Source organism: Aspergillus undulatus, assembly GCF_047715775.1.
Source record: "Aspergillus undulatus strain CBS 261.88 unplaced genomic scaffold BDV17scaffold_82, whole genome shotgun sequence".
Taxonomy (NCBI): Eukaryota; Fungi; Ascomycota; class Eurotiomycetes; order Eurotiales; family Aspergillaceae; genus Aspergillus; species Aspergillus undulatus.
Window position 1 is genome coordinate 1 of NW_027396686.1, and position 22690 is coordinate 22690.

At 52.4% G+C, this 22690-nt stretch overlaps 8 protein-coding genes across 8 annotated transcripts; 3 read left to right on the forward strand and 5 right to left on the reverse strand.

The window, feature by feature from the left end:
- Positions 1-2128: 2128 nt before the first annotated feature.
- BDV17DRAFT_232520 (uncharacterized protein) lies at positions 2129-3179 on the reverse strand. Its single transcript, XM_073755809.1, has one exon. The coding sequence runs from the start codon at positions 3082-3084 to the stop codon at positions 2257-2259; it is 828 nt and encodes a 275-aa protein (XP_073610557.1). The 5' UTR covers positions 3085-3179; the 3' UTR covers positions 2129-2256.
- Positions 3180-3610: 431 nt separating this feature from the next.
- chiA1 (class III chitinase ChiA1) lies at positions 3611-6676 on the reverse strand (the record flags this gene model as incomplete). Its single annotated transcript, XM_073760659.1, has 4 exons — positions 3611-5607; positions 5659-5770; positions 5838-6509; positions 6566-6676. The coding sequence occupies 4 exons, from the start codon at positions 6674-6676 to the stop codon at positions 3611-3613; spliced, it is 2892 nt and encodes a 963-aa protein (XP_073610558.1).
- Positions 6677-9078: 2402 nt separating this feature from the next.
- BDV17DRAFT_285183 (alpha/beta hydrolase) lies at positions 9079-10168 on the reverse strand (the record flags this gene model as incomplete). The annotated part of the gene is made up of 2 exons (XM_073760660.1): positions 9079-9685; positions 9762-10168. 2 exons carry the CDS (start codon positions 10166-10168, stop codon positions 9079-9081), a joined length of 1014 nt encoding a protein of 337 aa, XP_073610559.1.
- Positions 10169-10452: 284 nt separating this feature from the next.
- BDV17DRAFT_232547 (putative L-PSP endoribonuclease family protein Brt1) lies at positions 10453-11337 on the forward strand. Its single transcript, XM_073755810.1, has 3 exons — positions 10453-10780; positions 10876-11033; positions 11124-11337. The coding sequence occupies exons 1-3, from the start codon at positions 10619-10621 to the stop codon at positions 11188-11190; spliced, it is 387 nt and encodes a 128-aa protein (XP_073610560.1). The 5' UTR covers positions 10453-10618; the 3' UTR covers positions 11191-11337.
- A 702-nt stretch (positions 11338-12039) lies between these two features.
- On the forward strand, positions 12040-14343 carry BDV17DRAFT_301597 (uncharacterized protein). The gene is made up of 3 exons (XM_073764285.1): positions 12040-12623; positions 12670-12947; positions 12997-14343. The coding sequence occupies exons 1-3, from the start codon at positions 12444-12446 to the stop codon at positions 14249-14251; spliced, it is 1713 nt and encodes a 570-aa protein (XP_073610561.1). The 5' UTR covers positions 12040-12443; the 3' UTR covers positions 14252-14343.
- Positions 14344-14629: 286 nt separating this feature from the next.
- On the reverse strand, positions 14630-17309 carry BDV17DRAFT_301599 (putative spindle pole body associated protein SnaD; the record flags this gene model as incomplete). The annotated part of the gene is made up of 1 exon (XM_073764286.1): positions 14630-17309. Exon 1 carries the CDS (start codon positions 17222-17224, stop codon positions 14630-14632), a length of 2595 nt encoding a protein of 864 aa, XP_073610562.1. The 5' UTR covers positions 17225-17309.
- A 381-nt stretch (positions 17310-17690) lies between these two features.
- BDV17DRAFT_296064 (alkaline phosphatase family protein) lies at positions 17691-20629 on the forward strand (the record flags this gene model as incomplete). Its single annotated transcript, XM_073763209.1, has 2 exons — positions 17691-18563; positions 18860-20629. 2 exons carry the CDS (start codon positions 17691-17693, stop codon positions 20627-20629), a joined length of 2643 nt encoding a protein of 880 aa, XP_073610563.1.
- Positions 20630-20740: 111 nt separating this feature from the next.
- On the reverse strand, positions 20741-22687 carry BDV17DRAFT_232568 (RNA-binding signal recognition particle subunit SRP54). Its single transcript, XM_073755811.1, has 2 exons — positions 22419-22687; positions 20741-22372 (listed from the first exon to the last, which is right to left on the reverse strand). Exons 1-2 carry the CDS (start codon positions 22494-22496, stop codon positions 20852-20854), a joined length of 1599 nt encoding a protein of 532 aa, XP_073610564.1. The 5' UTR covers positions 22497-22687; the 3' UTR covers positions 20741-20851.
- Positions 22688-22690: the final 3 nt, after the last annotated feature.

Below are 22690 nucleotides of genomic sequence, written 5' to 3' on the forward strand. Positions count from 1 at the left end.
TCTTCAATTTTTGTCAACTTATGGCTATTGGCACGTGTTTCTGATCGTGGTTTGACACCTGCAAGCCGCTCACGAAGGGTGGATTCAGGCACACTAAAGGTCCTAGCAGCCCTTTTTATTTTTTTTATTTTTCCAGTTTTTGAAGCAGCAATAGCCATCTGCATGCGGGATTCTTTAGATAGAGGCATTTTATAGAGAATTGGTAAAGAGGTAACGCGTTGAAGATGTTGACATGGGGAAGTGGCAGAAAAGGCGCGGTTCGCCCGTAAGCGCGGTTCGCCCGTGGATTACGTTATCTAAGATAACTAGCTTACTAACAAATGACTAAGCGAGGTCGAACCCCTAGGGGCAGGCGGTACCAGAGGGCAGTATGCTCCGACAGTAGCTTGACTGCTTACCTGAAAACTCGACCCCTTATTGTATGTAAGAAGAATCAAGTATCTATCAAAGAGAGGCTTATCCCAGGCACGGTGCCCAGAATAGAAGCTATCTAGGTATCCGCTTTTTAGTAAGCTACGTACGTGTAGCTAATATAACCTCGTTTTGCCCTTCTTCCCCTGTACATGTATATTCAATAACAGACTCTGAGCCGCTCTGAATACCTCCACGCTTTAAATTCCGTACATGGAGTACTAGATAAATAAATATGAGGCTTCTGATTAGCTTACTGTCTCAATAAGTATAAGCAAGGCCTCTAGTATATAGCAAGAGCTGTCATTGTATATCCTGGTAAATATAAAGCTATAATAACGCCTAAGTCTGGTAATTTAGGATACCTGGCGCCTGTACTCTCTCAGGTCATGCGATATCCCTTGAAGAAAATCAATGCTAAACCCTGATGGTGGGTTGCTTGAAGCACTACTACAGGACCAAAGAGAGTAGACATCGTCCCTAAGAGTTGACTTCATGTCTCGGTAATTACTATAATATACCTCAATGATATACCTCAATAGCTCTCAGGTGTAAACTTTTCAATAATAATGGGTAATTGGTCCTGAGTGGCTACTCACAACCGCGATACCTAATATTGTTGCTCACCCCTTCTCACCCAGGTGGATGGTATTCTCACCTTGTTCTAAACCATTTCACCTGCACTTACCCTAGGCTTAGTGTCTATCACCCTTAAAAGCAGCAACATACTATCCGCGTTGATAGTAGTGGCTTAAGTACGGCTGAGCGGACGGGAAGAGCTGTTCTCCACACCTTGTGCTCGTATGTACTAGGACTTTTCCGACTGCAATATATGAAGTGGAATTGTCGAATGAACAAGCCATTCGACCTACATCGGCGATTCGAAGGTGAAGACTGTCGAAATAAGAGGACGGCCACATTACGGTCCGGGCCGGCTTTACGAGGCTGCGGTGCGTCTTTCGCAAAATCCTGAGACATGCTATGACTATCACTCGAGAGGCTTGGATCACTGCTTTGAGCTGAGTGACTGAGCATGGGGGTCTACCTGCACCTCTTCGGTGTATTCACAAGATCTGCCTCGACGTTATTGTATTATCAGCAAATCGTCTTTATAATATTGCTCCATGGATTTTGTTATGTTGTACCATGCCTTACGCCCTAAATCAGACCCCCGCCAAGCTCCTATGAGGCTCTGGCATGGCTCACGGGAGATCTTGTGTGACGGGAAGTTCTATTGGCAACTAAATCGGCGAATATAGCATGATGTTGTATTGGATAATTGACGTATATGGACCGGCCGGCGGCCAGGTGGAAGGGGGCCAAGAAAAAGGTATGGGCAGCGTCCTGACCCAAGAATCTGAGATACCCAGTTTCAACAGGACATCCAGCTTCTCTAAGACTACTTCTTCTCTATCTATTCAACGTGCATTTTACTGCTGCCCTCCTGACCCTCGCAGCCGTCATTGGCGGCACCGCCGCAGAGACAAACCCCCTTCCTATAGTTATTTGCAATGGCGGCAACCTGAAAGGGGACTGCTTTAGGGAGAACATCTTTCTGGCATGATCAGCACTGTTGAGCCACGACGTCTGCTTGGAGATTACAATCTCACGACATTGCTTGCCGACGGAGTGCCGACCGTATAGACATGGGGGTAATTGGTTTTACATGCAGGGTGCATTTTAGATTCCGCCGAGGCGTCAGAATAGAGATGGACCCCGGAAGGGTACGAAGTTATTCATTGGCGCCGATATATATATCGAGTCAAGTCCGGCGGATAAACAGTCGGCCAAAAGGCCCAACAATGTAATTTGCATGGGTATCTTGTAACAGAAGGCGCAATCTAGCTAAGTCAGCAAGTCCCCAACCCGCCCAATTAACGCACTATAAAGCTCAATCCATTTCTTCAACCCATCCGAACCATCACACGAATCATCCCGAATCCGCCTCACCACCTCAGAAAACGGGACATCCAGATAAACCGCACAGCAGCATATAAGCGGCAGCCAAAACCGATTATACGAGCGACTCAGCGTCGTAGCCGCATAGATATCACGGAGTGCCCTTTCCGAGCACCGCCGCGTATCGTTGAAATCCCAGTACCCAAACCCAAGTTCAAGATCAGTGGTAGCCGACGCGGACGCCATTCTCGACGTGAACTCATGCGATAGCAGCCTCACAGCCGCATCGTAAACATCTGGATCTGCGCCCGCCGCTAAACGAGCGAATTCCCGCACGGCTGCGACGGCCTCCGTGTCGGCGCAGCAGACCTCAAGGACGCACCATGGTCGCTGAAGTATAACGAGCAATGACTCGACCGGTGTTTCATTTCCTATCACGCAGTGTTTCTCGAGCGTGGCCGAGTTGATCAGGAACCAGGGGAGATGATAGATTGTGTTTGTCGGTGGCTGCTGGGTGCGGGGTACCGGCAGGGACTCCAAATTGGGGTCTGCGAGGGGTTTTGATGGCTTCGCATTTACATTCACATAGATAGGGAGCGTTTTGATGACGCGTGATGCTGAAACTTTCAGCTTGGTGTACAGAGGGACGTCATTCTGGAATTGGTTGTAACTGGCCGGCAGAGGGGCGCAGGAGTAGATTGCGAATGTTTGGGGACCGAATCGAACACCCCCGCCATGATCGAGAGCGGCACAAACAGCGTCGCTGATCACCATTAATTTTGGCGGAAACGGTGCGAGGGCCCTTGGTCTTCCCTCGGGTCAGTAAAGAGAAAGCATGACGTGAGAGGAATAAGAGCTGAGACAGAAACAGAGACAAAAGAAGAGGAAGTTGTCACTGATCATGTGGCGCAGCGATACAGTAAGAGGGATCAGGTGACCGTGTCAGGCAACAAGGTTGCAGTTCTAACCCTAAGTAGCCAGTACCACCAGCCCAAGACATACAGTTCAACGATCAAATTGTAGCTGGATAATTTTCTAAGGAATTACTTGTTAGTGGATAGTGAGCGGATTTTACTACATACATGATAGTAAGAAGTCGGAAACAACAGGTGAAGGTCATGTAGGAGACATTTCAAAGTACTTAGATGAAGTGGACGCAAATGCAGAGTATCTAATAGATCCAGCAAGCTGACTTCTCTAGTCAAGACATTACATCAACATCATATAGAAAAGCGACACTGACATAGCCAAAGCAAAGTGTACAGTGTCGGTCGTCAAGAATAGAAGGGTAAATTTACATTTACATCACAACAAGCCCGGAGAGAGCAAGAGCAATGAGCATAGAGAATCCCTTGGCCACGCCGGAAAGACGGGACGCGGCTCCGGTGAAGATAGGAGAATCGCCACCCTGAGTACCGCTGGGCGCGGTGCCGCTAGAAACCACTGGAGCGGGAACGGACGTCGAGGGGCGGATGTGGAAGCTCGAGGATGGGGAAGGAGTGCTTACACCACTTGCCGCGGGTGGGGGAACGGGGAAGGCGGCGATCGTGGTGGTTGTTCCGGAGCCAAAGGTGGTTGTGTAGCCTTCACCGGATGGACCCTGGTCAACGGGGACCTCACCAGAGCTACCAGTGGGCTGAGCAGGAGTTGATCCCTCAGTTGTGGGTGCCGGCAGGACAACAATGGTGGTGGTGGAACCAGGTCCGATGATGGTTGTGTACTCTTCACCAGACGAACCCTCGCCAGAGGAACCAGTGGGCTGGGCAGGGGTAGAGCCGCCGGTCTCAGTCGCGGGAGGAAGCGTGAGGGTCACTGTGGTGGGAGTAGCGGCGCAGACAGTGCAGACAGTAACTGTGGTGGTCCACCCTTCAGGAATTTCCGGGGCCTCAGTAGGCTGCGAGGAGCCAGGGGCGTTGGTTGTTGTAGCCGTAGCGGTGGCGGTGGCTGTACCAGGACAATAGGTCGAAGTCAGAGTGGTAGTAATTGTGGTAAAACCGGTCGGGCAGATGCTCGTGTAGGAAGTCACAATTATTGTCGTGGTCGTAGCCGGCTCCGTAGCAGTGGGCTGAGCGGTAACGGAACCATCAGTGGGCTGAGTAGCTGGTTCAGTTGTGTGCTGCGGAGTAGACAGAGTCGTGCTTGTCGAAATGGTCTCGCCGGTTCCATCGGTGGGCTCAGTAGCAGTTTCGATCGCGCTTGTCGTGGATGTCTCGTCGCAATCACTATCGGTGGTATGCGAAGAGGAAGATATCTCGGTGGAAGACGAGGTTGGCACTCCAGACACGCTCGGGGTGGGAGTCACAGGACGAGGCGTCATAACGGTGGTGGTGCTGGACGAAGAAGTAGTAGGGATCAAAGGCCTGCTAGTCGAGTGGCTAGATGTCTGGGTGGAAGCGGATTCGGTCGAACTTTCTGTGTGGTCGGTGTTGGAGGGCGGCACAGCACTAGACGAAGTGGACACACCAGAAGTGGCCGAGGTGCTAGGCGTGGGGAAAACAGTCAAGGTTTCAGTAGTCTGCCCCGGGGTCGAGGGAGAAATAGCGGGAGTGCTGGAAGAGACGTGGGTGCTAGTTTCTGAATCCTCTGAGCAAGGAGTGCTGGTGGAGGACACGGTTGAAGTGTGAGACGCCGAAGGAGACTGAGAGGAAAATGTGCTAGTTCCTGAGATGACAGGAATGCTGGGCGAGACACTCGTGCTCGATGGGACAGAAGAGCTGGTGCTAGAGGAGGCAGTAATGCTAGTACCGGGGACAAAAGGAGTGCTTGACGAGACATGAGTGCTGGACTGGGAGACAGCAGGAGTGCTCGAAGAAATAGAAGTGCTTGAACCTGAAGGAGTCGCCGAGGGAGAGGTGCTAACAGAGGGTGTGGTTGTTGGTGTCAAGCTCTCAGTAGCCGAAGGGGTCTCGGACGCCACAGGGGTAGAGGTGCTGGACAATGTTGGGGTCTCGGAAGGAGTAGCGCTCTCCGACGGAGTCGGTGTGTGGACCGGGGTAGAAGACTCAGTCACAGACGGGAACTCCACAGGTGTGCTTGAAGGGGTCGGGTTAGACTCAGTGGTAGTAGACGTAGTGGACGTCGTGGTCTCACTTGGGGTGGGAGTAGGAGTCGGCGTGGGCGTGGGCGTAGGCGTAGGCGAAGGGGTAGGAGTAGGGTGGTTGGGGTCAAGATCGAACAGGATGTCCCGAATATGCTGATGATAGGGGACCCCGTCGATCTGGTTGTTCTGCGACTGCGTAGCCTCCCACAACATTACACCTCCAAACGTCTCGGGATACTTGTTCATGTACTTCTCCACTAGTGGACGTCAGAATGGATTGAAAAAATGTTTGTTGCAAGAGCACCTACCAAGAGGCTTGACCTCGTCAGGAGTCAGATAAAAGCCGGGACCCGCAGCAGCCCGGCTCGCAGGCAAGCCGACATAGAGCTTCGCGTTTGGATTGGCACCATTTTTGATGACCTATCAAGGGGCCAGTCAGCGGTTTCATACATTTTCGATGGGAGAAATAGACAGGGAGGTTGCTTACGTTCACCCAGTCGTCAAAGTTGAAACCGTCTTTTGTGCCTTCAACAAAGTCACGAGCAGAGCAAGGGTGTGTGTTGTAGAACTGAACCCAGACAAAGTCGATGACAGAAGTGGCGATGGCGGCACCGAGTTGCTTGTCGGGAATCGGGCATTGAGGAGCAGCGGAGATGTAGAAGGTACGTTCAGGCGCCTCCTCGAAGTGCTCTCGTAGACGCCGAATCATGCTAGAATAGCCAAAACTGCCGTAGTACTCGATATCAAAGTCAAAACCATCAATGACAACATCACGGAAAGGGCGAGGGGCGTCGGCGGACTTCCATTCCTCAGTTTGGGGACCGAACGCTCCCCAGAGCCAGTCGGCGAACTCGTTGGCGGAGTCAATGGAGTTGAGCCTGTAGGTGGCGTGTCCACCACCAAGAGATAGGAAGACCTTCTTGCCAGCGTCCTGACACGTTTGAATATCTGCTACCAGGTTTGGGCAATCTGAGTACAGCTTGGAGGAGAGGCCATCGACGGTATAGGTGTTGGCCCAACATTGGTTTCCAAAGTTGCTACCAGGGAGGCCAGTCAGGAGATCTTGGTCGGGGAAAGTGTTGATAAACCCGATGTTGATGATGTCAAAAGCCGATTCTTGACAAAACTCGGCAAGGCGAGGCTGATTAACACCTTGGCCCTATATTGCCAGATATTAGCATGGTAGGCCTCGAGAGTCAGAATGCAAAATCTTACATAGTAGACGGCAATGTTGGATTTGGCCTCCGGGTGGAAAGCAGAGGCAAGTGAGGCAAGGGAGGCAAGCCCTGAGAGGGTTGAAACGAAGGTAAATAGCTTTCTCGCCATGTTTGAATGAATGACTGCTGGCTAAAACCAGGGGACTGTAATGTCGACAACGAAAGGACGCAGACAAACGTCTGCTTGTACGGCCTCTACAACAGAAAACAGGCTGGCGATAAAATCTACATCGGAAGAGGGGCCAGGTGTATTATATGGGTGCTAGTTCTTTGGGAGATTGCAAAATCTCGACCATGTCAAAGCCTCAGGGTTATTGGTCTGCCGAGTGGCAACCCGTGGGCCAACTTCAGGCGGCATGATATCAGTGTTATGCTTAGCGATTTCCTTGAGAGATGAAATTCGAAGACTGGCAATGCGGCACAGCAGCTTAGGGCCCAGTTGGCCAGGGTTCGCCGCCGGTTTGGTGTCTCCAAGAGGCTAAAATGGGCATGGAATGGGCATTAGTTTCCGATTAGAACATTTCAGCGAGTGAAATCCGGCAGATTCTGAGAGGTCGCGGCGACCTAGTCCCTGATAGACTCCCTAGCGGCCCTGATTTACAAAGGGTGATAGTCATGGGTCCGCCATTGTAGGTGGAGCAACGTGGACGGACAATCCCCGAGGCTCGAGGGTTTGATAGAGCCGCATAAATGAATATTGATAAGACATCTTGGCTGGTCACAAACGTTAGCGAGTAAGAACGAAGTCTTATATGAACTTATTCAGGTAATTGAACTTGTGGATTTTGTGAAGCCACGGCGACGCCTCTGTCATGTAGGTCAAGCCAAATTCGCCACGGGCAGGACCGTCCAGCGCCAGGGCTGGTTCACTGTCGGTGGTTCGCTACGCTTAGCGTCTGGTAGTGGGAGAACGAGAGTCGAGGAAAGAAGAGCGAAGGCCAAAAAGACAAGAAGGAAAGGTGCGAGGGGAACCTCGGAGATTGGGAATGCATGGGCCTAGCGCCGGTGGCTGCCTCAGGAACACCAATCAGGTAACGCCCTGTCCCTGTCATCCACTCCACACTAGTTGACTCTCGCCCACTCAGAGGACCGTCGAATTCGATACGATCAACAAGCGTCAGATTTGCTTGATGAACTTCGGTTTGCACCCGGATCACCGGATCGGCGCTCATTGATTTGGTAACTTTTGCCCCGCGAAGAGCTTCTTTCAGTGCTCTCACTGACACTCAGTATAGACTGTGTACGAAGGCGTATGCACTACCAGTGAGTTCGGTTCCAGAGGGTCTGTTTGGCCAAGAAAGGCCCAGGCGCTTGAGAACCAAAGGGCAGAGGCGAGGTTGCATCTGAACCGGATGTGTTGCGATGGCGAGTCAGTAAGTCCGTGACAGGAGGAGGCTTTTGTTTCCTCGCTAACGAGAGGGTCCTCCGCTAGCGCTTGGCTTAGCTTGTTGATAACTTTTGATGAAATCGCACTACTACAACCGTTGATTGTAATTGGACCATGATTTCCGAGACCCGTTCAAGGGAAATTGGTCATGAGCCTCATTGGGCCGGCCGGGCCCTGTATAGCCGCTAACGCAGGCAGACTGTGCAGGTGCCTGACTTGAGCTGATCCGACCAACTCTTTCTTGCCATGAACCCACGCCCCGGCGGTCTGCTCGCCTTAGTCGCCTTACCCACGTAGGGCCAAAATGTGGACCGGAAAAGGTGTTGTTGATCATTATTGTGGTGAACCTTTACAAGTCGACAGGCGCAACGCCGGCAACACTTCACCCGGTGTAGGGACACAAATTTGAAATATCATCTTACGGCTATGGGGAACTTTTTAGCCTTACACTGCTTATAGAGGGAGGCTTACTATTCGGAGACCGTTCGATAAGACCGTGCCAGCGGGGAAAAGCGAGGCAGGTTCCGGCCTATGACCGCATGAAACGATCCATCCATCACATACCTGTACCCACGCGCCACTCTGGCATACCCAATTACCCATGCAGGTCCATGGTCGACGGCGACCTGGAAGATGTAGGGGTCAAGCACCTAAGCTAGTAGCATGAGCACATCCCAAATTCGGAAAAGTACTTAAATGTTTGAATATCTACCGGTGTATTCTCGATCGGATACCGGAACCGATGCTTTGCGCATGCTGATGAATGAGAACTCTATGATCTGATATTGTTGACTACGTATAGGAAATTTGGGATCTCTGAACATGCAGCGTGGGTTCATCATTGTCGAGCTTGGGAATGGCACGATGCCCGAGGTAATCGTCCTACGATGACTGAGAACGCGAAACGGATAGACCGGTGAGGATCAAGGCTAAATGCATGAGTCACTTACTACACAGCATCGGCTTGACGAAAGCATTTTCTGAGCTCCCATCAAGCTGAGGCTTATCGTTACCGATGGTCAGGGGCCTCGGACTTGGTGCCGCTATCACGTCTTTCTCTTGATTATGCGGTACTCATATCACACTGCTGTTGTTGTATCCAAACACTGTATACACATTGCCGTCTAACTGGAAAAGATCTCTCTCAACAGATCACACATCAAAGTAATCGACCTTTTTCCCTCCTTCAAGACTCCGTCCATCGCCAAAAAAGGATGCGGCATACCCTTCATGACCTGCAAATCCACCTCCACCCCAGCCTGCTCCAACTTCCCTGCATACTGCTCTCCCTCGGTCCGCAACACGTCCAGCTCGCCCACCATGACCAGCGCCCGGGGCAAGGCAGACCAGTCCCCAGTATAAAATAAAGGACTCGCCTCAGGGTGTGACCAGTCTTCTTGCTTGGGCAAATAGTGGTTGCGGTACCAGAGCATCTTCGCCGCCGGCAGGGCAGGCGCGAACTCATACAGTCGATAGGCCTCGTTGTTCGACACTGTCGCAGTGTTATCCATAACCGGAACGGATAGCAGCTGCGCGAGGAACCTGACGGGTGGTGATAACGTTAAAGCCTTTTGTGTCATGATGGCGGCTAGGTTCCCGCCTGCTGATGATCCTCCCGTTGCCATCCTGCTGATGTTGACGTTGATAGCTGCCGGTCCTTCTGATATGAGCCACAAAAGCGCCTCCCAGCAGTCGTGCACCGCAGCTGGCCAGGGGTTCTCCGGTGCGAGACTAGATATACATGTCAGTCACAGCCACCATCCCGTGGGGCTTTGTATGAAACAAGAAATGCCAGAGGAGGTAATACCGATAGTTGACCGTTACAACCACGCACCCACCCCTGCTGCACAAGTTGGTACAGACCACATTCTCCGTCTCGATAGTCCCTAATACCCAGCCGCCCCCATGGAAGTACAGCATGACCGGCCATCCCCCTTCTGGAACCCCACCAGCCGGTGTGAACACACGCAGAGATATATCTGGACCTACAGTGGCGCGTCGTTTGATGGTGATATCGACCGTCTTGCCAACTTCTACAAGTGGCCCGCCGCCGGGGATCAAGATGCCGCTTGTCCGTGAGGCCTCGACGGGCTGAAGATGAACTTGCTGCTTGTCGATTACATGGGTGTTGTAGAAGGCAAAGTACTCGGGGTCTAGGAGGTTGGCGACGGAGGCGTGAAGTGGGTAGGGAGGGGAGATGTCGGAGATGGACATTGTGGTGGACTCAGTCATTCGGTTCGTAGGGAAGTCGAGGATATCTACTCAAAGAAACTGACGGTGAAAAGTACGGTTTATAAACCCTTGGCCTAGAGTATACTCAGTCCAGTGCAAGCAGGTTTTGGTCTCGTGTTGCATGCAAGGAGAGCTGGACGATGCAGCGTGCATTATCATCTTCCAAATTCGCTCGGGGAGTTGGAGAAGGTCTATACGACCGACTCCTACCATTGGCTCATCACACCGGATCTAAGATACTACCACCCCCAGAGACCGAATAAGCTGAGGGGAGGTCGAGCTACCCAACTGAAATGAGGGGCACTGTGGACAGTGTCTCCAACTACTCCCTTGCATGACAACTCGCTGCCGCAATAAATAATAAATACCGCCACTTCTCTTGATTCCGCCAATCTTACCCCCACGCACATCACCACACAGAATACAGAAACTATGGCCTCCAAAACACCCGTCTTGACCTCTAAGGCCCCCAAGCCCCTCCCGGGAATCTACTCCCAGGCCATAATTTGCAACGGCATGGTTTACTGCTCGGGCGCTGTCCCCATGGACCCGGAGACGGGAAAGCTTATTGACGGCGATGTCAAGGCTCACACGGTATGTGCTTATGAATTCCCTCTGCTACACTTTTCCTGTTCGGACTGCATCCATAACAAATCAACCAATTATACTGATATATATATCTCGCAAAGACCCAATGTATCAAGAACCTCACCGCCGTCCTCGAAGAAGCCGGAAGCGACATCACAAAGGTCGTCAAGGTCAACGTGTTTTTGTCGAACATGGATGACTTCGCGAGTATGAATGAGGAATATATGAAGCACTGGGGGGATGTTAAGCCTTGTCGGACGTGAGTTCTTTCCTTTCCTCAGGAAGTATTTTCTGGCTTAGCATGAGGGGTTGATTGAGGATTCGTGCTAATCGGTTGGTCGCTTTATAGGTGTGTTGCTGTTAAGACGCTGCCTTTGAACACGGATGTTGAGATCGAGTGTGTTGCTCATCTGTGATATTTTATATCTCGGTGTATGGATTGGACAATAGAAGAACCTCGAGGCATTGATAGCAATGGCCTTGGTCACATCAATACAATAAGACATTCCAGAAAGGATTATTGGGGAAATAACGGCAGTTGGAGTGAAACCACAACACCTAAGCACTTGCCTCTTAGAAGACTCGTCTTGCAGAGTACTATTCGCTTGTTTATCGTAGTATTTGCCATAAACGCCGCTCGTAAGTCTTCAAAGCGAATCCTTTTGTGCAGACAGTAGAGTCAAACGGCAATTTGAGATCCCGTATTCTATTGCTAGTGATAAGCAGATGACAAACCTGCCTACTTCATGGGGGTTGCGAGGACGCTGCTGTCTAGGCTGTAGATATCAAATGTAGGTTGTCGTGAGCTCTTTTGGAGAACAACAGAAAGGACGATAAACCGCGCATTAATACAAACTGTACTGCGACAGAGACTGCAATTTCCAAGGTCTAGACAGGAGTAATTGTAGACTGGTGTCCACCCCTCGAATACAACAAGATCCCTCCATCACGTGCCCCTTGCTCCCTTCCTTCTTTCGTCCCCTCTCACTCCTCTTTCCTCCATATTCACCCCTCAACGATTGCCCTACATTCTGTCGCTTGATTACTGTCTCGGTTCCTACATTTCTCCAGGGGCTCAGTTATGGCCCTGACACCTGCATTTGACGCAATGCTTACGCGGTTGTCGCAGCACAATGCACCTGCTGGTCAAACGCCCTGTTCACCCTCTTCGAAGGGAAACGCATCATGAAGACCGGTCGACAATGATGGCCTTGACTAACGAGCCCTATAGGCTGAAAGGGCCACTGCATTGCCGACTCCCCTGAGCTCCAGTACTTTCGGCTCTAGTTCCATTTCGCCGCATTCCAAAGCTATGAATCGACGATGCCAAACGCTTCCCGTCTAGGGGATTATCTGCTGCTCCTCCATTCCGATCCCCCATAATCGCGTTGACGCGTGCGAGGCACACAGCTGCCTGACCATATAAGTTTTCGGCTGGACCTTTGTCCAAGATATTCTCGTGGCAGCTTCCTCTGTGTATCTCTCGTCATTGTCCCTAATCCGTGGGCACTAACGAAGACCGTCACCAAACTTTCTTAATTATTCTGAACGTATACGAATCATACTTCTCTGTTTGTGCATAAATTGAGCCACGGTGACTGCCAGACATCGCAAGATACAAGGCTGCATCAGGGCCTTAAATTTCTACTATCCTCAGCCAGCTGCCAGTATGCCGTACCGAGCAATGTCTTTTAAGCGAGGCGGAGCCTGGACGAAGGTCGTCATATTCATCTCTCTTTACGTCTTGATGCTTGAATCTCTTATGGAGTGGGTGGCTGTGCTTTATCTCTATGGCAACAAGCATGTTGACCCGAAGATGGCACCAAGCTTGATATTTGCTCTTGTAGCGGTAAGTACAAGTCCCATTACTGTCGAGCTAAAGCTGATCTGTCAAGTCATTTTTCACGGTACCCCTGGTCATCCTGCACAGCTTCCTTGCGTGGCAGTACAACAGGGTACTTGGTTATGCAAGCCAAAAAGCCGTGCTCCACATCGTGTGCACCTATATCCTACGTTTGACGACCATCATCTGGCTAGGAGCTAGCGTGGCGGGTCTGGTGGTTGTCTCCCAGCAAGCATACTGCCTTCCTGATGCTGCCGGTGGCAGCTTCTGGCAGGTTGGCGTCAGCTGTGCCCTCCATCGAGCAGTTGTCATCATTTCGGTGCTATCTTTGTGAGTCAATGACACTGATGAGAATGAGCAGCTACTAACTTTCTACCAGCCTTACCGCATGCCTCTATTTCTGTTCTAGGGAGCTTTGTGAACGACCCTATGACGTATGGCTGCTTGGTGTCTACAATCATAAACGCTCAAGCCGAGACGGTAGCATTCTCTCGGCTTCTACCCTAAACAGTGAAAAGAGCCTGAAACGTGATATACTGTGTGTCTGCCGTCATCCAGATTTGACATACGGTCCGACTCCCTATACCACAACAAGAAACAACAGCGAGAAATCTGGAACCGCTCCTAGTATTCAACAACCTGCTCCCATACACCCCACATCTTTTCTAGCATTCAGCCTAGTGCCAGATGCTGAAGCTGAATACTTGTCGGGGACAACCGTCACCCCTGGCACTCAATCCGACTTCTTTCAATCAGATGTTTCCCGCACGCCTTCCACTATAACTGCGCAGACCAGCTTTCAAGCTCCTAATGAGGCCCTCCCGGAGCTGCCCGGTGCAACCTTGCAGCGACCTTCAAATCACACCAGGAATCAGGCATCAACATCATCTCTCCGTCGATTCCTCCCTAAGTCTCTGCCGTTCTCCATATCGCTGTCATCGGACCCTCAGATACGGGCTCTCTCCGAAGCAAGTACGCAGGTGGACCTCGAAAAGCAACAATCACAAAAAGATGAACCTAGGCCAGAGGAGCCCAAGCCCCCAGCGACCCTAGCAAAGTCACCGCAGCCGCCTCCAAAGGACGAGCAGCCTCTTGTCACTACTCAAGACGCTGAGGCACGCACCTCCCTTCCAAGGTCAACGACCATGAATTCTGCAGATGCCCCAGAGGTCATCACACCAGCGCCTCTCAACATTCACCGATCAAACACCACCCAAACCGCTCCTCCCCCTGTCACTGCCAATGCCCCCCGCACACTTGACTCCCGGACCAACCTCCTGAGTCCAGCCCAGGCCAATCCTCTACGCATGAACACAATGCATGTCCCACAACGGCAAACTCAGGGCCTAAGCCAAGTAAGCTTTCCTCAAGGCCATGTGCCCCGCTACACGCAAAGTCAACGCTTCCCCAGACCTGGGGACCGGAATCCGTATAGCCGTCATCTCCGCAGGAACGAGACGGAGATCATACGCCACTACCGACAGCCCGGCTTGCGGAGGCCACGCAGCTCCACCTTTGGCAACGTGAGCATCAAGTCTATACCGGGTCGCCTGGACTCTATTCGAGAGACGGGCGCATCAATCGATGAGCTGCCAGCAGGTGATGGAAGACCTGCCAGGACACAATGCTATTAGGCCAGGTTGAAATCAACCGTAGGGCATAAATCTCCTGCAAGATCCTGCTCGAGAAGGTGATGAGACGTGTGATCTACTCTGGGTGGTGTTCCTCATTCTTCGTATCTTTTTACAGCCCGGTTCTTGTGCCGTGGCCTAATAATAGCCTGTTCTACATTATAGCGTGAAATACCATTTTCTTTTGCTTAAGTCCTCTCTCCCAATCCGCAAGTTTTATTACAGAAAATCCAAAGGCATAATCAAATCCATTCTGTGGAAACGTCTAAGAATCTCTCTAACACCATAAGCTAAATAGATAAGTATCTCGTAGCCCTAACGCCCCAAACCCAAACCAATCCCGAGAAGTCAAGTAAAGATCTGTTGAAGAAAAAGCCCGGATCACGTCCTCTTTACATACTTGTATCGATACACCTGCCCCTGCCCCTGCCCCTGCCCATGTCTCCTTCCACCTACACTCTCATCAACAGTCACGTTCTCCTTATCACTCCCACTAGAAGCAGCGACGCCTTTGACGCTCTCCTTCCCCTTACCACCCTTGCTCCTATCCTTATCCTTATCCTCCCGCTCACCATCCCTGCCCCTTGATCTCAACCCAGGATTCTCCTTCTCACCCCAAGTCCACAGCAGCGCCTTTCCCATCCTCTCGCGCTCCTTGAGCAGTAACTCCACGCGGCGCTCCCACTCCTTCTCGCGCTTCTCGACGGATTTGGCGATGCGCACGTCCATAGCTGCGGCGGTTTCATCCTTGCTTGTGATGATTGCGTTTAAGCGGGTGATTTCGGCGGTTAGAGAGGCTATTTTGTCGTCCTTGGCAAGGTCGTTGTCTTCGTGGTTGGCATTGGTTTGAGTTTGAGTTGTTTGGTCATTCTCCTCGTCTTGCTGCTCGAGTTCAGAGCGGAGGTCTGCCTCGCGTTTTTCGGAGGCTGCGAGGAGAGCACGGAGTTTGCGGGTTGAGTCGGCGTGGGCGGAGCGGAGGGCGGATATTGCGGTTGCGTGGGCGGTTTTGAGGTTCGCGATTTGGGCTTTGTGGGTTGCTTCGAGGGAAGCCGTGTCATTGTTTGTCGTGGTGTTGTTGATGTTGTTGATGTTAGTGTGGGGGGTTGAAGGCGGGCTTGGTTGTTGTTGATGGGTGTGACCTTGGGCCTGGACTCGTGTCTGCTGGGCTTCTTGGAGACGTTCGATCATCTCTAGAGCTTCGGCATGCTCTGCTCGGAGATGATTGAGATCATCGTGTGTTTTATCGAAGGTGGATTTGAGGTTGTCTGCTTGTTTGGTGAGACGGGTGTTCTCTGCTTCGATGGATTGGATGAGGAGCTGGGATTCAGCGGCTTGATCCTGGGCGCGCGAGAGTTGTGCCTCTAGAGACTTGTTTGTGGCGGCCCGCTCACTTGATTCAGTGCGCAGTTTGGCTAGCTCTTCGTAGATTTGTTCCAGTTCCTGGTCGCTGTTATCGCCACCGCTATCTCTGGGCCTGAAAGGCCGGTTGTGGGTGTTTGGCTGTCCCAAGTCTTTGATGAGCTCGAGAATTTCGCTATACGTGCCTCCTGGAGTATCTGTAGCCATGGCTTTGAGGGCGTTCTCTTGGGCCGTGACCTGCGACTGGGCGCGGGTCAAATCGGCTTCGAGCGTGCTGTTCCTCTCCTCTAGTGGCTGATTCTTGGTTTCGAGCAGAACCATCTGATCTTCGAGGACTCGGTATTCGCGGTTGGCCCGCGAGAAGTCGGTTTCGAGCCTTTCGATTTCGGCACGCTGGTTCTCAACTTGACTGCGAAGCCTGTCCACCTCGGCGTTCTTTTCGTGGAGCTGCTGTTCTTTGGCTGCGGTGACCTGCTTTAGTTGCGCAAGTGTCTCATCCAAGACTGCATCACGCTTCCTCAGCTGTTCCTGGGTGAGCGATAGTTGTTGGTGCAGTATGGCGATTGTCTCCTGGCGCTCAGTGTCGACGTCGGCATGTGAATTACGAGATTGTAGGTCTTTCTGCATGTCGGCAATCTGTTTCTGGAGAGCACTAAAGTCCGATGCGTTGACAGAGGGTTGTTGGGATTTGACCCTGTCCGCGTGACTCTCTTGAATTTCTTCTACGAGGTCGGTCTTTCTCTGCAGCTCGGCCCGCAAGAGCTTGATCTCGTCGGCAAAGGAGGCCGCTTCGAGGACACGCTTTCGATTCTTCTCTAGCTGTTCATCCCGGTCCTTGATAGCCTGCGTCATCTCAGCGATTTGCCGTCGTAGATCCTCGTCTACGTCTTTCGTCTCCTTGTTGGTGGGAGATTTGAGCTGCTTCCGAACTGTTGGCGTTGCGGCCAGACTCGGCTCATCATCGGGATCTTCTTCAATGTCTTCAAGGTGTGTTGCATCCCTGGTAGGTCCTGCCGTGCGGCGCAGCAGATGCGATGGTGTGGACATGTCAACCGGCCCGAATTCGCTGTCTTCGCCGATCTCCGCCTCCTCTACTGCTGGCTGATGCGATTGAGCGCCTCCTCGCTCAGGCAAGTCATCGCCCTCATGTTGAGGCAGGTCCGGCTCGCTATGTAGGCCTTCTTGAGGCTGTTCTTGATCCTTATCCTCGTCATCAAGTTCCTGGTCTATCGAATCGTCCTCTCCGAGGAGATATCGTTCCAAGTTTGCGGTGAAGTCCTCGGGTCCACCAACGGCCGAGAGCCGATCCGGCTCTTCCTCCTCCGGTTGTTCATCTAGAGCATCGTCCGGTCCGTGTCCACTGGGAAAGCGGCTGAAGTCGACGGTGTACTCGCGGAAACGGGCGTCGAGCTCTCGGGTCGCACGATCGAGAGATGCTTCGCGGGAGGCCGGCGGTGAGCCAGACGGGGAGCGCGCCCCAGGGCTACTGACTGGGTTTGGAAGACGGTCGGGAGAGTCGATTGGGGGTTGTTCATCGGGAGTCGGAGACGCAGGGGAAAAGTAGGGAACGGCCAAGGTGGATGCGCCGACAGTATCGTGGGTTGTTGTATTGGCCATAATAGTCACAGCGTTTACATGGGGGTTCAAGAATGGGAATAAATGTCGTCAAGTAATATTGATGATCAGGCAGAGGTAAGACGGCGCATTAATAGGAGATGAAGTGAAGGTGATGGTTGTCAGTTTGCGAGCGGACGAAACGCGACGCGCGGGGATGCCTGAAAGCCAAGGCTGCCGTTGTTGATGATATGCCGCTTTGGGTTAGTACCGTCGCCGCCTCAACTTCGGACGTCGTGACGAAGATGAAAATGCGATCAGAAGACGAGTCTGCTCATGTGAGAATAGTAAATTCAATACGATCGGGTGACTACCTAGCTTTGAGAGCTGTAGTTGTTAGACACATTGTTCCATGCATCGGAGGCTGTCTATATAGGGCTTTAGGGTTGTCCGATTACCCCTCATACTCCTGGATAGCTCGAGTCCTCTCCACCGTATAGCAGACCCCTCTCCTAGAAACACCAGAAAAATGCCTCCAATCCCTCCCCCTTCATATCCGCATCGCATTGTGCTTTACCATCAGACATTGCGCCCCGATCGCGGACCCTATGTGTCTCTGCTCCCCCTCTTGAACAATCACACTGGCATCACCCACGTCATTCTTGCTGCCTTCCACCTCAACGCCCCTAATCCGGAGCGCATCACTCTAAACGATGACCCTCCCACTCATTCCATGTACGATGAGATGTGGGCCGAAGTGCCTATACTCCAGCAGAGCGGCGTCAAGGTGATGGGCATGCTTGGGGGCGCGGCGAGGGGTACCTTCTCGTGCCTAGACGGCAACGACGCTCAATTCGAGGAATACTATGTACCTCTTTTGGCCATGATCCGCCGACACGGATTGGATGGAATGGATCTTGATGTCGAAGAACCCATGTCTTTGCCTGGCATTGTGCGCCTTATTGACCGGCTCAAGGCCGACCTGGGTGAAGGGTTTATTATCACACTTGCCCCGGTAGCAGCGGCCCTGCTGGGGCTCGGAAACCTTTCTGGGTTTGATTATCGTCAACTAGAGCAGCAACGTGCCGGTAGCATTGCGTGGTACAACGCCCAGTTCTACAACGGCTGGGGCCCTGCGGAAGATCCTCGCATGTACGCGACTATCGTGGCACAAGGCTGGTCTGCGGCGAGGGTTGTGTACGGTCTCTTGACGAATCCAGGCAATGGATCGCAGGGATATGTGCGGCAGGAGGTGATTGGGCCTGTATTAGCGATGTTGGTGGAACGGTTCCCGAATTTCGGCGGCGTGATGGGCTGGGAGTACTTTAATGCATTGCCCGGGCAGAGAGAGCGACCGTGGGAATGGGCTGCGCAGATGTCTTTGAACATGGGAATGAAGACTGTATTGCAAAAAGCACGGGATCTGCTGATTTCCCGATTGGGATAGATTGAAGCTATTCCCGAATGACATCATCTGATCGGCGACTGTGCTTACCTCCGCCTCTTCTTCCGCCTCCTTCGAGCAATAACCGGCAAGCTTCGTTTCTTTCTTGCTTATGTATCTGCGCGCGTGCGATGTAGCATCATGTTGACCATTACCAGCTCTATTCTGCTCCGTCTCTCCTCCTTTCTCTTTCTTCGCTGGGTATACCTCTCTTCCCTTTTACCCCCGCATACAATTGCTGACTCGAGCTCCAGATCCCCGGCCATGTTTTCCCTCCTGTAGTCTTCACCTCGCTCGCCATTTATTTCACATCCATCTATACCTCCTCACCTAAAAAGTACAACAGTGGCGTTGTCAAATCCCTCCTTACCGGTGTTCCCTGCCGTCAATCGTGGGCGACGCGTCTCGCTGTCCTGATCAATCTGCTTTGCGGCTTATTCACCGCGGACTTTCTCCTGCGCGGCTTCATCCTCTACCCTACCGCCGACCTGCGTTTCTCCCGCGTTGGACATATCACACACAATTCGGCCGAGCTACTCATTCGCGAGCCTGATGTTGCACAGCTACCATTGACTGTCTCGTACAAGGGGGCCCAGGATGATGACCCTGCCTCTTGGATCCAGGCAGCCACAATCGACGCATTGGGCGAGTCGACGGACTTTACGAGGACTGTCACCTTTACCAACTTGAGTCCCTCATCATACTATAACTATGCTCTGTCCAACAATCAGACCGGCTTCTTCGCCACTAACCCAGCCCCTGATTCTTCCGCTGCCAGCAAGCTTAGCTTCTTAACCTCCAGTTGCATGAAGCCTAACTTCCCCTATGACATCCGACGTCATCCGCTGCGTATACCGGGTCTCGAAAAAATGACCAAAACTGTCTCCTCTCTTCCGGTCCTGCCGTCGTTCATGCTTTTCCTAGGCGACTTCATCTACATTGACGTCCCTCAGCGCTTTGGTTCCTCCGTCAACCACTACCGCAGCGAATACCGTCGGGTATACTCGTCCCCGTCGTGGAAACCGCCAGCAATTCACCTCCCCTGGATTCATACTCTGGATGACCACGAGATCGCGAATGACTGGAACAATGGAAACACCACAGCACCATACCCAGCCGCTATAGACCCCTACCTCCACTACCACGCCTCCGTCAACCCGCCGGCCCCGGACACAAAGACAGACAACACCAAGTCGTCCTATACAACCTTCACCAACGGCCCCGCCGCCTTTTTCCTAACAGACACCCGCTCCTACCGCTCCCCATCCGAGGGGACAATCCTCGGCAAAGCCCAACTCCACGCTCTCCTATCTTTCCTAGCCCGCCCAGAAACCCCTCACGTCCGCTGGAAGATCGTCTCTTCTAGCGTCCCCTTCACCCGCAACTGGCACGCCGGCACAGCAGATACATGGGGCGGGTTCCTCTCCGAGCGCCGCGTCGTCTTCGACGCAATGCGTGCCGCGCAACGAGAGTTGGGAATCAGAGTCGTGCTCCTTTCAGGCGACCGGCACGAGTTCGCAGCTACGCGATTCCCGCCGCTCCCCGATCAACCGAAGCAGACATCCGAGGAGAAAAAGGGTTTCGAAACCGGCGAAGACCTAGTTGAGTTCTGTACGGGGCCGCTGAACATGTTCTACGTCCCCATCCGCACATACTACCAGTCTGGGCCGGACGACGTCCCCATTAAGTACCTCCCCGACGGGAACACGAAGTACGGCCTCGTTGATATCAAAAATTCTGTTGTCGATGATGTGCCGAGCTCCGTTTTGACGTTCTCGCTGTATATTGATGAGAGTGTGATCTGGAAGTATAGATTAAATGTACCCCTGAGTTTGACCTCGGAGGCTAAGGCGCAGCCTGCGGGGTCGACGACCCGATCGAAGGCCGCTGGGTTGCTTCCGCCCGGTGAGGTTCTTGTTGATGAGTCTGTTGATAGTTGGATGGATGTGATTGCGAAGAGAATGTTTGGGTGGGATGTTATGAGGCCCGGTGTTGAGCATCCCAGTAAGGACTGGGTAATTTGATACGTTCTAAAAAGGAGCAGTTTCGATGTTGTTATATTCAAAAGCGATTTCCTGATCTGGATAGAATAGATGGATGGATATTATTGGAATGTGTTGTCAAGTACAAGATAATATGAATAAATAAACGCCGAACAGCCATGCGCGGATACCTTTGTCATCGTAGAATCAATGTACGGAGGGAGATCATAGCAAAGAAAAACAAGGCAAGGCAAGGCCAAACGACTACCGGCCCCTTCCCCGTCCACCACCCCCTCCCATACCACCCATGCCGCCTAACATGCCACCCATCTGGCTCATCATCGACTGCAAATCCATCCCACCAAGCCCCGGCATACCGCCGCCACCGCCCTGGCCCTGCATCATCTGCATCATCTTCGCCATATCGCCCATGCCAGGCATACCTCCCATGCCACCAGCTCCGCCCATGGATGCCATCCGCTTCTGCATAGCAGCAAGTTGCTGCTCCTTGTTGCCTCCCTTGAGCATGTTCTGTGCGCGCTGCATTTGCTTCTTCTGGCCACCAACGCGCTTCGCCATACCGGCCATCATGCGGTGTTGTGAGAGGAGGTCCTCAACTTCACGAACTGATGTGCCGCTACCGTGGGCGATGCGGACCATGCGGCTGGGTGTTTCGTCAAAGATCTTGCCGTCGCTGTCAAGTTCGGCGGCTGACATGCTGTCAAAAATGTAAATCATGCGGCGGAGTTTCATCGAGCCGTCTTCGTCGTCAAGGCCAGCGGTGAGATTTGATAAACCGGGGATCATGCCAGAGAGTTTCGATAGGGGACCCATCTTCATAATTGATGTGATGTTTTCGCGGAAGTCGCGCAGGGTGTAGATACCCTCGGCGATGTGCTTGTAGGTCTCTCGAGAGGCGGCAGAGTCTTTGGTTACGGCTTGGACGTGCTCGACCAAGCCGGCCATATCACCCATTCCAAGGAGTTTCTGAATGAAGGCCTTGGGTTCGAAACGCTCCAGATCCATCATATGTTCACCTGTTCCAAGGAAGATGATAGGGGTATGGGTGGCTGCGACAGCAGAGATAGCACCTCCACCGGCTGCATGACCATCGGTCTTGGTGATGATGATGGCTCCGAAATCCGCGGTGGCCTTGAAAGCTGATGATTGCACCTCTGCAGCCTGACCGATGGTACCGTCTAGCACAAGAATAGTCTGATCTGGTGTGACTGCCGTCTGGATCTGAGTCATTTCTGTGAAGAGCTGCTCCTCCTGCTTGTGACGACCACTTGTATCGACGATGATAATCTCGAACCGTTCCTTCTTGAACTTGGCCACACCCTCCGCTGCGACGACGGCCGGGTCGGTCTGTGTTAAGCTTCCGTAGTACGGAATCTTGGCCTTGGTGGCGTTCTGCTTCAGCTGGTCAAAAGCACCAGCACGGAAGGTGTCCGCACAAACGAGTGCCGTCTTGAATCCGCGCATCTGATAGTGTCGGGCAAGCTTCGTACATGTCGTCGTTTTACCCGCACCCTGTAGACCGACGAACATGATGATATTCGACCGACCCTTCTTAGGCCTGAAAGGTTCGGCATGGGGATTGACGAGGGCGACGAGCTCATCGAAGACGGCCTTCTGGATTACTCGCTTCTTGTTCACGGCCGCGGGGAGGGATGCGAAATTGACATTGGCTTTGATCGATTTGCGGAGTGACTGGACGAGACGAACGTTGACGTCGGCGGAAAGCAAGGCAGCACAAATCTCTTTAACCATGTCGTCGAATGCCTACATGCCGTCAGCATTTCCCCAGATATGTGGGCGGGGTGCGTACCTTCTCGTCCAAATTGGGTGACCGAGTCAAGTCATTGACGGCGGCGTTGATGCGCCGTCCCAAATCCTGAAGAACCATTGCGCTGGATTTTGATAGTAAATTCTCTCAGTCAACAAGATGGGAATCTCTGGAAACGAGTTCCCCGCGAAGGCAGAGAGGTAGTTTAATAGCAACAAGAGCGGAGGCGAAATCGAACGTCAACCCCGCAGCCAATCAGAGCGCGCGACCGTATGCCGCCCGCAAGCCAGAAAAAAAGTTGAGGCTTCACCTAG